This window comes from Emys orbicularis, chromosome 25 (assembly GCF_028017835.1).
Source record: "Emys orbicularis isolate rEmyOrb1 chromosome 25, rEmyOrb1.hap1, whole genome shotgun sequence".
NCBI classification, from domain to species: domain Eukaryota; kingdom Metazoa; phylum Chordata; order Testudines; family Emydidae; genus Emys; species Emys orbicularis.
The window spans coordinates 13383183-13396198 of record NC_088707.1 but is presented as its reverse complement, the minus strand read 5'-3'; the positions used below and the strand labels follow the sequence as shown (position 1 = coordinate 13396198).

General features: G+C 42.7%; 1 protein-coding gene across 1 annotated transcript in view; it reads left to right on the top strand.

Moving 5' to 3' along the window:
- Window positions 1-13016, top strand: part of NSF (N-ethylmaleimide sensitive factor, vesicle fusing ATPase) — a 174202-nt gene that overhangs the window by 72835 nt on the left and 88351 nt on the right. Inside the window, exon 8 of the mRNA XM_065422448.1 lies at window positions 842-997. Within this exon, the coding sequence (XP_065278520.1) occupies window positions 842-997 (156 nt within the window). The remainder of the gene's footprint in view (window positions 1-841; window positions 998-13016) is intronic.

Sequence of the window (13016 nt, the reverse complement as noted above, 5' to 3'; positions counted from 1 at the left end):
GGTATTGTGGTTATTAGACATACTGTATTAGACATTTTTGGTATCAGAGGAATTGTAGTATTGATTCTCAGTGTGCTTGTAGATCATAGAAGTTAATGATGGTGCTAATAAGACTCTCATCTACTGCAGGATGATTTCCTAGACTATATTTGCTACTGTCTTGTCAGCCTAATTTTAAAGGGTGCATTCCAGTGTTTTCGTTGTCTCTGCACTTTGCTCTCTCAGTGATTTCAGTTGCCTCTCTGACCTGTCTCTGCCTTCAAAATAGCTAAAATAAAAACACCCTGAATGCTGCAAAGGGCCCAATCCTGTGAAGTGCTGGAAGTCTATAAGAAAGTGCTGAGAACCCTCGACGCACATTGAAATCCATGTGACTTGAGGGTGCTCGGTACCTTGCAGGATCGCTCTATGAATTCTTAGGGTTGCTCCCTCTAGATGTTCTCTGGTTGTGAAATTGCCAAGAAACACGTTTGGAAAGCAAAGGTCTCAGAAGAGTGTGTTGTTCCATACAATGGCTGCAATGCCCATTACAAATTGAATGGAATGAACTTAAAATGAAATTACGTTGTTCCGACAGCTGGCAGCTCAGCGGTACTACTATTTTTTATTATAGCTTTTAGAGCTTAATATAAGCAGTCCTCTAAAATGAAGGCAACTATTTAATGCACAGTCGCCTCAGCCCCCATAATGGGAGTAGGAAGTGCTGTGTAGTTTGTCCTCGTGGTGGTTTTTATAAAACTATTGCACGTGGACTACGAAACCTGCATTTTCTCCAGTGTATCAGTCTGTGGCTATAATTCGCCTGTGCTTAATTCCTGAACTGGCAATGTCTTTTCTACAGGTAAATCTAAGACCAAGGAGAACCGCCAGTCAATCATCAACCCTGATTGGAACTTTGAGAAGATGGGGATAGGAGGTCTTGACAGAGAATTTTCAGACATCTTCCGCCGAGCGTTTGCCTCTCGAGTTTTTCCACCAGAGCTTGTGGAGCAGATGGGTGAGTACAGCACAGCAGAAATACATCTGGGGTACAGGCATTCAGTTCTATTTCTGATTCAACAGATCAGATAAGAACTAATTGTGTGATAATGCTGGGACTCTGAAATTATTTAAGCCTGGGGACTCTGGGGAGAAGGAAAGTGCCCTCTCTTCCCACTGTCCCCAAATCTTGGTACTATTTTTTTTTGATTGGACTGTGCACACTTAAAAACAATTGATATCTAACACTGAAGGCTATCTTGTCCTATGTGTTTTTTTCTGTTGGGATCTATGAAATCTCCTTTATTCTCAATGTGGGAATGTAACTGATTAATACTGATGGAATCATATGCTGTTTTCTTGGATTATGAGCAGTGGGTCTTCTGCTCAAATCAGATAGGGTCATCTGTTCTTTTTATCAACCTTGACTTCTGTATGATATCCTGTTACGAATCTGTTAGTGGTCTCACTGCAAAAACTACATTCTCTGGCCCCTATATGAGCTCAACAAGTCCTGGTGCTGAAGAATGCCCATTTCTTCAAACCGTAGTTGCTGGTAATGCCATGACTAACTTTGGTTCCCTTTGTTATGTTGCCAGACTGTTTTTAAACCCTGGATCTGCAGCTGCCTGTTTTTGATACTTGTTTGTCAGCTATGCAGTCTTTGTATACTTACATTTCATGAATTTTTCCTTAAAAGCAATGGGATTTTAAACACAGAAATCTCTTTGCTGCCTAAAGAAGTGTCCTGTTCATCTGTTGCTGCATGTACAGTTTTTTTTTTATTTCCAACACTGATGAGATTTATACAAAAATCAAATCTAATTTCACAGTGAGAAGCATGATCTGTCTTGAATTGCTGTCATAGGAAACCTGACATGACCACTCAGCTTTCACATCAAACTTATGTGATGTCAAATTGGGACATCCCTGTGTAGAAACGCGGTGAAAGCCATTAACCAGTACTCATTCTCACACAGGTACTGGTGTGAAGATCATGTACCAGATTTAGCAAAACATTTGGGACGCCAACTCCTTTCAGTATGAGCCAAAGTGCTGACCTGTCAACCAGATCGGAAGGCACTTTGATGTCAATATAGGCCAGGTGAAGCAAGCGGTTAAATTCTTGTGCAGCTTAGCCAGAAACTGGAGTACCCATTGTCAACCGTCCAGCTGCGAAACCTGATTGTTGTGGATGACAATGTCTCCTAAGGAGTGGCTTCATCCTACCAAGCACATCATGAGCAAAGACCTTTCCAGGGACTGATGTCAATGAGATCAGCCTGTAGCTGCCGCACTTGGTGTGAGATCCTTGGACAGGCAGACTGATGATGTCTTTCCATTCTGCCTGATGCTCACACTTTTAAAACCAGTTGATGGAGACCAATGCTCCCTGGTTACAAGGCATCTTTGAGCAGCGGGAATGGAATACCATCAGGTCCAGCAGCATGTCCATTCTGTAAATTTTGGATGGCCTTCCGTACTTTGAGTGAGAGAAGATCAGCATTTGTCCCTGGGTCATGTAGCCCTGGACAGTCATCAGCAGGGGTGTGATTCAGCATGCGTTCAAAATTTGTTTTCCATCTGTCCAGGACTTCATCTGTTGATGAGCAAGGTGAGCCGTGTGGTTTCATGGAGATGTTGGAAGACTGTTGATGGCTGCCAGCCAGGACGATAGCTCTATAGGCGAGATGCAGATTGTTGTGCTTTAGGCTGTCCTCTGCTTTGTTGACCAGAGTGTTGATGTAGATCTCATGGTCACGTTTTGCCATGGCCCAGAAAATGCCGGTTAACCTTTGTTATTGGACGTCTCCCTGCTTCTGTGCTTCTGCCTTTTTTCCTTAATATTCAGAGGTCTCTTCAGAAAGCCAAGGTTTCTTGTGTCACTGTCTGAAGCTGATTGTTTCAAGTGGTGGTGTGTGATATAGCATTACGTAGACCGCTCCAGGTGATCGCCACCTCATCCAAGAGGATACTAAGGTTACGTATGTTATCTTTGATAGCCTATGTGTATTTCACAGCTTCAGCAGAGCCCATGGAAAGTTGCTGGACACTGTACTGTCTGGCTTGTGAGGAGTTGGGAGATGCAGTTGGAACCGAGTGACAACTAGTCTATGATCTGAGTTTACTGGTGCTTCTGCACACCTGAAGACTTAGTGAGATTTCACTATGGAGCGATTTCTGATGATGATGTAGTCAGTTTCTTTTGTGGCATGTCCATTGCTCAAAATCCATTTCCAGGGATGGTTATTGAGATGCCAGAAGCGCTTGGTACTACTAATATTTAGCTCTTCCATTTATGTAACTATGGTCAGTCTTCTAGAGAGTGGAAAGCATGTATAACTCACCTCTTTGCTCCCACTGTGATACAGACATGCACGTGTGCAGCTGTTCACTGAATAAAGGTTAGGCTTTTAATGGAACAGAGAAAAATGATGGACTCTGGCACTAATCACCTTAAACTTTTACTTTTTGAAATGACTAGAATGCATCGTCTTCACACCAGAGATGCAAAGTCCCTTAACCCATCGCATTTGAATGATGAATTCAGCTGAGTTAGCAGAAACCGCAGAAGTAAACTGGAAAGTTTCATCTTGGTTCCAGTACAACTCCACCCACATACCTCCCCCAGCTGGATATTGAATGACCGCACACTAACCAGTGGAACACCAAGATAGGATTATATTACCAGAATATTCTCATTGGCTGAGAGTACCCTGAGAGCAAGACACTGTTACTTAGCAACTACATGGAGCAGCTAGCTTTACCAATGTAACCCTTTCATGGGCATCAGCGTATTTGGAAGAGGTCAGAAAACTGGCTGCTATATGCAGAGACCGCGGTGCCTGTATACATAATGTGTAGTGTTCAGACCTTTCCTTTTCTTCTTAATTTAAGTGAACTTAAATTAATAAAATGATAGGGTTCTGAAAGAGCAATAGTATTTTGGGAGGCAGTGAGTTAAAGGGATTGCCAGGCCTTAAATGAATAAATATAGTTACCAACACAAGTTTATCCAGACTATTCAAAGAGGCATTTCACAGGTAAGTGGATGTTAAGACACCCAGCGGAACTCCCCTTCTCTCTATGATGAACCCTAGGGCTAAAGAGCTTATCTGAAATTTGAAAAAATGCTTTCTGACATTTTTTTTCTGCATTAGTCATAACTTGCTCTTCAACGATATTTCAGATCTCAAATGCCAGTGTGACATCTGTTCAGGTCTGCATATAATTTATTAGGGAAAAAAAAGAAAACAATTGCTCACTGTCTGGAGCTGCAAAACTTACCCTTTCCTTTTTCTGCTAAGTGCTCACAGATTATGCCTTATATGCAAAATGCAATAAATATGCCAGTTGCAGCCCTGTAACTATATAGATGCGATCTAGACCCTTTGCAGCATAAAATAAAATATAAATTTCTTGTAACTGTGTGTGGTTCCCATAACATGCAAAGAATGTTCTGGAAGTGAAGCATATAAGTCAGTACTAGTTAGTCATATCTGCAGAGCACACAGGCACTGCACTGACTTCAGAACTGTCTGGTGTATGTGAGCTGAAATCTTAACAGACAAACATTGGCCATAGGTTCGATTGGAATTAAGAACACCAGTGCTAAAATAGTCCTTTGGTTACTACCTGACAGTATGAGTTAAACAACCTCATGTGATCACTTCCCAAAACAAAATGCAATACTTATCTGGATAGACCAAGGGATATGGAATTTATTGGGGTAAATGGGGGACTTTTCAGTGCACGTGCACAGTGGAGGAAGTAATCTAATTCAGAATATATTGGGCGGTAGGACAATTTCAGATAGGCACGGTTCTACATTAGCCTGTAGCTTCATTGTTTGTATTGTGGTACCGCCTGGGAGCTTCAGTGATGAACCAGGACACCATTGTGTGAAATGCTATGTGTGTTCATATTAGATATTTATGTAACATTCATTGTATTTTCAGAGATGTGTAGAGCAGGGTAAATTAGCCATCCAAAGGCTACAACAATTCTGTGCTGAAGTGTTTATTTGCTGCAATTTACAAATAATCCAGAAACAGAATGCCTGCCAAACTCTTTAAAATTATTCTACCATAAATAAGTCACTATGCTAGGAAAAAAGAAGAATGTCTCTAAAAATGCTGTAATTCAACAGGAATTAATTCACGACAGATCTACAGCCTGTCTTATGCAGGAGTTAGATGATTGTAATGGTTCCTTCTGGCCTTGGAATCTGTGAATGAATCTCCAGGCAAGAGCCCAACAAGAGCAGTGGTTCCAGGAAATGCTTGTCTAGTTCAGCCTCCTGCTGGTTCTCTGAGCTTCCCCAGGGAGCCTTTCATTGCTGCAAGCAGAGCCAAACAGCCTACAGGTAAACAAAAGCCCAGCAAGAGCCCTTCAGACCTGGACCTGATTGCTCTCTGTTCTATGGCTCATGTGTGGTTACTCTGCCACAGTGTGGTATGGATTTTGAGAAAGGCACTCTGTGTCCAAACTCCTATCTTATTTACCGCCCTTGGTGGATCTCCTTTCCTGCACTATCTGCGCATGTTCACATCTTAGTTTTGCCCACTGATTATTTTAATTAAAAATATGTCTGTGTATGTGCACGAGCAGTTTCCATTGAAGACACTGTGAGCTTTCTGAGGGCAGTTTAAGCCCGTGTTTGTGAAACCAAGACCAAGGTTACTGAAAGGACTCATGGCCATCTTAAGAAGAATGGAAACACTGGAAGGAGTAAGAGAATCCATAGGGTTATCAGGAACTCTCTGGAATCATTAGAGTTTGTGGCAAAAACTTAAACATTCTAGTTCAATCAAAGTAGTGGCCAGAGATGAAGGGCCTTCGACAGTAGCTTAGGGTACGTCTTCACTTACATCCGGGTCCGGATGTAAGCAATCGATTTTCTGAGTTCGATTTATCGCGTCTGGTTAAGACGCGATAAATCGATCCCGGATCGATCCCGGAAGTGCCCCGGATCGATCCCGGAAGTGCTCGCCTTCGACGCTGGTACTCCAGCTCGGCGAGCGGAGTACGCAGCATCGACGGGGGAGCCTTCCTGCCGCGTCTGGACCGCGGTAACGTCGGACTAAGGTACTTCGAATTCAGCTACGTTATTAACGTAGCTGAATTTGCGTACCTTAGTCCGAAGTGGGGGGGTTAGTGTAGACCAGCCCTTAGATACACACTTTGACAACAGCAAAGCTGATGATGAGATCAGAGAAAAACACTAGGAGGAAAACAAACTGAGAAACAAGTGCTTGGTCCTTATATCGGCTCTAGAAGGGGATGCTGAAAATGAAATTGGAGTGAAAACCCATAGAATGTGCACAATTGGATAGATAGAAGTGCAACTTTGGTCTCCTCTTCTCCATTTCCTACCCCATTCCCCAGTAAAATGCTTTCCTATTGATATGAAGTGCTGTGGAAAGTTGGTTTTGAAGATAGCCTGGGTTGATCTGAAAGGCTGACTTTTAAATCTAAGATATCTGGAACCATCAGAATAGGCTTTGCACACACCGGATACCCAGCACTCCCTGTGTGTGTGCGGGTGATCACTTAGTATCTTCTGTAGTGAGATTCAAGCTATGATTGAAGACCTGAAACTACCTCATAACCTTCACTGGTAACTAGAGTCATGGAGCAGTAAAGATGACTTAGTCTTTTGTGTGTATCGTTGGGAAAACATTAGCGGTTATGTAAATGACTGATGTAACTTCTCATATTGTAACGTGCTACTTTATTCGTCTTTCAGTTGTGAGCCTCCATTCAGCCATCTGAGGGCTTTCCCATGATCTTTGAGAGTAGAGCTTCCCTATAATCATTTTGGGCATAAGCTTTTGTGGGCTAAAACCCACTTCATCAGATGCATGGAGTGGAAAATACAGTAGGAAGATATATATAACAGTACATGAAAAGGGAGTTGTATCTTCCTACTGTGTTTTCCACTCCATGCATCTGATGAAGTGGGTTTTGGCCCATGAAAGCTTAAGCTCAAATAAATTGGTTAGTCTCTAAGTTGCCACAAGGACTCCTCATTGTTTTTGCTGATACCGACTAACACGGCTACCCCTCTGAAACCTATAATCATTGATACTGAATCAGTCTTGTCTACAGCCCCATTTTAACTGTCACCAGAGCAGCATTGTTGTGAGAGATTACCAGACCTTCCTTCTTTGAAGGGAGTGTGGCTAGTGGTTAGAGCAGTGAATTGGAAGTCAGGAATCCATGGCTCTGTTCTAGCTCTGCTACTAGCTTGAATATTAACAAACATAATGCTGTAAATTTGCTTTGCATTTTATGGAGCATAAATAAGACATGTTTCTTGCACCAAAGAACTTAAAAAAATTACATAAACATTCTACTGGCTGGATTGCAGGTTACTTGGTCTTGCACTTAGCTGTAAACTTCAGATTTCATGAGACCATGGCAAGTAACTTATCCTCTGTAATCCTCAGTCATCTCTTTGTTAGGCGGCTTTAAAACATGTATTAAAGTGACAGCCAAGATTTATTTACTTGGGAGGTAAACATTAACCAAAGCAAAGCTAAGCTGATGATATGATCACCTCAATAGAAGTCCTGTGTTGTTAGATGTGTGATGCCACATCCCTGGGTGAGCTAAGAAAGGGCTAAACCACTTCACTAGGTGGAAGAGAGGAAGGTAGCACTGAAATTGTCTGCACTATCAGACCTGGACGGAAGAGCTGGTAGTGATTCCTTGCTAAGATGCTGGGAGTGGAACAGACAGCTTTGCCTCTTAAGTGTGGAAAGCTGTAAAAGGAAATAAAGGCTTTCAGGAGGGACGGGGAGAGAAGGGCTGCTAAGAAGAGGAGAGGAACTGCTCTTTAGTGTCCTTTAGGGGGCGACTCCTGAATTCGGCCCCAGTTAGGTGGGGAAAAGGAATATATACCCAGTTTTTTGAACTGAGGAGGGTTCTTGCGCTGCCAGAAGCCGTAATGATTGGAAGGACTGTTCCTTTTTCCCCAAAGGGACCCTTGGCTGATTTGTGTGGACAGCCAGTGGGTCTGTTACATCGATGATGTCCTGAGCACTTGGTGGCTCCTTGATATCAGTATTTGTTTTGTAATACGTTTGTGTTCACCTATTTAAAAAGTGTGCGTCCTATTTATAGACACTGCAGTTTAGACTAAACAAGCATCTAGCTTCATTCTAAAGATTGCAGAAAATGGCTGGGGAAGGCCATGGTGTTAACACCCAGTTGAGATATGAAATGTACACGGATAAATATAAGACCCTGTGATCTGGAAGCCATCCAGTGATATTACTTTAATCTTAAATTAGCTCTCTGGCTGCATTTTTATTATTAAGCTGTTAAAAGATGAGGGCAATCTCTATCTCTTGATGATGCAATGATTATTAAAAGCCTGAGATTAGGCTGTTTCCTATCAACTCTGAATTTGCTATCACAGTCCCATTTGGGGCCATGTGTTTTGATCATGTAGCCGAAGGCACTGTGTGTGTGTGTGTGTGTGTGTGTGTGTGTGTGTGTGTTTTGGGAGCTCATACTTCGGGCTGATTTATTTTCAGTTTTATCACATTCCATCAGAAGGAAACTGATAAATGTTCTGTCAGTGCCATAAATCTAGTCAGTGCCTTCTGTATGCAAGATACATGCATTTAAAAAAAAATCATGGCCACGCAGTGGATAATGGTGAAGGGAGGGAGAAAATTAACAGAGGCCTAATAAGAACTGTTTGGAGAAATCTGTGATTTGTTATGTCAAACAGTCTGTTCTGCAGGGTCCATTTAAATTAAAACCTCTGCTGGCTGCTTAAGATCTAGCCCTGTGCATGTTCCTACTTTCTGAGGAAGCAGCAGAAGCAAATCCCTTCAGTTTAACTTCATGTCAGTAGCATTTAAATCGTATATAGGGGTCAACTGGAGGCAGTGGATCTAGGCAGGAATAATGGAAAGCTTACGTGGGAGTGGAAGGGGAGATTTTCGTGTGTTAATGGAAAATCTTTTCTGTATGGCAGGTAAAGTCTTGGAACCCTAATCATACACTAACCTGTTTGAAGATTAATATATATGTCATCTTTTTCCCATTGTATACAAGACCCGGTACATTGTGTGCCGCTGTAGTTTTCATATAGGTGCACCTGAATGGTAATCTCATACCAGAATTCTTTGATTTTAATTCAAGGAGGAATTACGCCACCAAGTAGAAAAGCCCCTTACCCGCTAAGGCAATTTTGTGTTGATCTTTTGAGAAGAGGTAAATACATGGTTATTAAACTTAGTCTTATTTTGGCTATGTCATTCTGGCTTGAGTCTCAATTTATGATTTCTATCACAGTGCCATTACAGTGGTGGCGCTGCCATTGTCCTTTTGGATCTTCGTCATCAGTTTCCCCCAACTTCATTACCTGTGTAGTTTCCTTGTTTTCCTCTCCTGCTTTGCAGTTCCCCATGGCATGCATATTGTTAGTCTGAATAGGTAATTAAATCGCATGATAATCCAGTATCCATTACATGAATGACCTTCGATTTAGTGGTAGTCCTGATGCTAAGCCTAGCCAGTTAGAAATGCTTGGTCAGAGAATAATTTGAGTTTATAAGATCTGCTTAATAGTGTTGACATTTGGCCACACTGGTCTGATCTGGATAAATTGCAAAATGGAGATAAAACTTAATCAAAACTCCTGCTTTGTGTGTGGAACTGAGTTGTGATTTAAACATAACATTTGTAGTCTGTCATCACCTGTCTATTTTAACCAGGGCCTGTTTGTTTTAAATGTTTTTAAATTTTGGCCAGGTGTAGCTGTAGTTGTGCAAGAAAATCTTCTGATTGTAACAGCACGTAGCATTTCTGTTTGAAAGGAATTCATTGCTTTGGCTTCCAGAAGAAATGTTCTCACTTAATAGGGAGAGAATTTAGCACTCACATAGTATGATTCAGCAACACAAACATCCCTGTGAAGTGCAGATGATTACTAAAGTCCTCAATTGTCAGATGGCGAAAGCAGAGGCAGAAATGTGAAGTGACTTGCCAAGGCCACAGAAGGAGTTAGTGTTGGAGCTGGGACTCCAACACTTAGAATCATAGAACTGGAAGGGACCTCAAGCAGGACTAAGTACTTCCTGGTCCTGGGCTCATAATGCTCAATAGATAGCTTTCTAGTTGTCTCGAGATGGAGTATTGTGTATTGGAACCTGCCACCCCTTCCCCTCTGCAATAGTGGTAAGTGGCCATGGTCTGTGATGTAAAGCTTGACAGTGGCTATGCAGCTGGTGTGCTGAGACCATGGCCTGTCATGCTGACCAGCATTGTCTTATTGTTTCCTTGTGCTCCCCAGTCTGTCCGTAGCTATCTGTTGTCTCTTGTTGTATACTTAGATTGCAGCTCTTTGGTGTGTGTTTGTACAGAGCCTAGCATAAAAGGACCCTGGTCCTTGACTGGGGTACCTAGGTACCATGAAAATATAAATAACATTCCATGCGCCATCCCTGTGCCTAGAGACTTCACTTTTTCCCTCTGAACTGCTCTCTGTGCGGTTGGCCCTTTACAAGGGAGACATGCCTATAAATCCCACATGACTAAACTAATGCTGCCAAGTGGCAGCTCAGGAGCTCTGATCTTTCCTATTTCCCTGATTCAACCAATGTCAAACGAGTCGTATGAAAAGTGAACTGTCTGTGGTTGCTTAGAGAGAGGGGGAAACTGCACCCCTTGCTGAGCAGCTGTCTGATATCCCGCCACCCCAAACTAACTCTCCTGCAAACCTGTTGGAGTCCCTGGGTAGGTTTTGGCTCTTGATTTTCCATAGAGAATAGCCTTTGTAGTATTTTCTCAGAACTCCAGCTATGGGCAAGTAAAATTCCTTTTTGATGTATTTCCCCCCCCCCCCACACCCAATGCCATTATCCCTGTCACAAAGGGTGAGGTGACCCTTATGTATAAATTTCACGGGGAACAAGAGGTTTCCCTTCCTTATAGCTGCAGAAGAGAAATCATCAACCCAGATCTAAAAACATGTGACAGGTTTGTAGCAAGTATGATGATGATAGGTGGGACTGGGCTCAAAACTCCAGATGTCCCTAAAAGCGCTACAAAAAGCACGTAAAATGACAACCTTACAGAAACTGAATTGGTCCGAAGAGAAAGAACTTGGCCAGTCCGAGAAGCTTGTCTCCTCTCGTCATGCCCCTTTTTGCAGGTATTCTACATAAAAATGTAAGCATTCAATACAGCTGTTGCAAGAAACTCTCAAATTTGTTTGTGTACACGTGCCCTGACTTGCCAGGAGCCTTTTGTTTGCCTTCCTCAGCTCTGAGCACAGTGGAGCCATCTAAGTGTGCTTGGGATTCCCCTTCGAAGCATCATTCATCATCCAAATCCTGACTCATACTTCTTGGCTACACAGGAGATCATATTCTCCCACAAATGTATTAACAGTTCCTCTCCTGACACTAATTGGACAGGAATCACTTGTAATTTATCATTGCCTTGTTGGTTCCTGTGTAAAATGGTACCAGTCTTTTGTTTTTTCTGAACCCAGCTTTCTTGATAACATCTTTGTTGTGGCAAAACAGTTTCATTGTTTTCTCAGCCCAGAAAATTTGTTTTGTTGCTATGTGTAACAAAATTGAACTGTAGTTTTCTGAGGTTGCTTGAGAGGGCTGGATACTCTTCGTTTTGGTATTCTTCTCTTTTGAAGCTGCAGAATTTTGTATTCACTGTGTTATATAGGCACAACATGAAAACATAAGACAGCAGCAAGAAAAACACAGTGGGGAAACAAACGAACACAGATCAAGGACAATGCCTTGCAATGCACATTTATTCAAATTGAAATTAACATAACTTGCCCAAGATTGCTCAGTTTGTGGCAGCACTAGAAATCGAACTCAGATCCTGTGTGCGCCAGTTTGGCACCTTAAAAAGATGACCACCGTACTTCTCTATTAACCAGTATGTTAAATGCTGCAAGAGTTTTAATATGGGGTTTACACTAGAAAAAATAATCTAACAATAAAGCAGAAAGTCAACATGGATAAAAGGAAACTAATCTCTGAAAATAAACATGATCTATGTAGTTAGCTATATCTGGCACTGAACTGGTTCCAGTGACTAATGGCTTTTTCTCCACAGAACAATTAAACACTCAAAGGTTTCTAAATATGTTTTTAGACTGATCTAATCTACTGGGAATCAAACATAGTTCTGAAACGTGTTCAAGTATATCAGTACCAATTTTCCCAAGTAGTTCTGGCCTCCCAATTTTCCACTGGGAATACAAAGCAAATTAACTTAGTTCATTCATCAAGGTTAGATTTCCAGCATCAGTCGACCCCCTCTACCCCCATTTACTCTCCCCCTGCCCAGAATGTTTGTGTGGGATCATGAGTGAGTGGGGGATGGGGTGCATGGAGTGGAGCTGGCTCCAGTGAATCCATGTATTCAAGCATTCCCAAGCTCACAGCAGCCATTCTTGCTGCTGAAAGCTTCCCTGTCAATAGGTGGTGGGGGTGTCATAGCTGGGATTCCACGCTTGCTGTCAGTCTAACCCAATTGTCTTATGGGGTCCAGAAAGAACTTTCTTCTGCTGGGCAAGATTGGCAAGGTGTCCGGTGGGGTTTTTCCTCTTTCCTTTGAGTGTATGTCTACACAGCAACTAAACACCCGGCACTGGCCCTTGGCAGTTGAGTCAGGCTTGCAGGACTCAGGCTGCGGGGCTGTTTCATTGCTGTGTAGACTTCCGGGCTCTAGGACCCTTAGAAGTGAGAGGCTCTCGTAGCTTAGGCTCCCGCCCAAGCTCGGAAGTCTACACAGCAATGAAACAGCCGTGCAGCTCGAGCCAGAGTTGGCTGACATGGGCCAGCCGTGGGAGTCTAGCTGCTGTGTAGACCTATCCCGAGGGTCTTGGAGACCCGGTGGATGGGGATAATAAGGATGAGACAGGAGCACTGTTTTCAGGCTAGAGAAGGGTAGGGAAGGTGTGGGGAGCAATACATGTCCAATGCAGCTGGTGTCCAAGTATGGGTTAGGGGCTGTAAGGGATTCTGTTAGCCTGTGAGGTG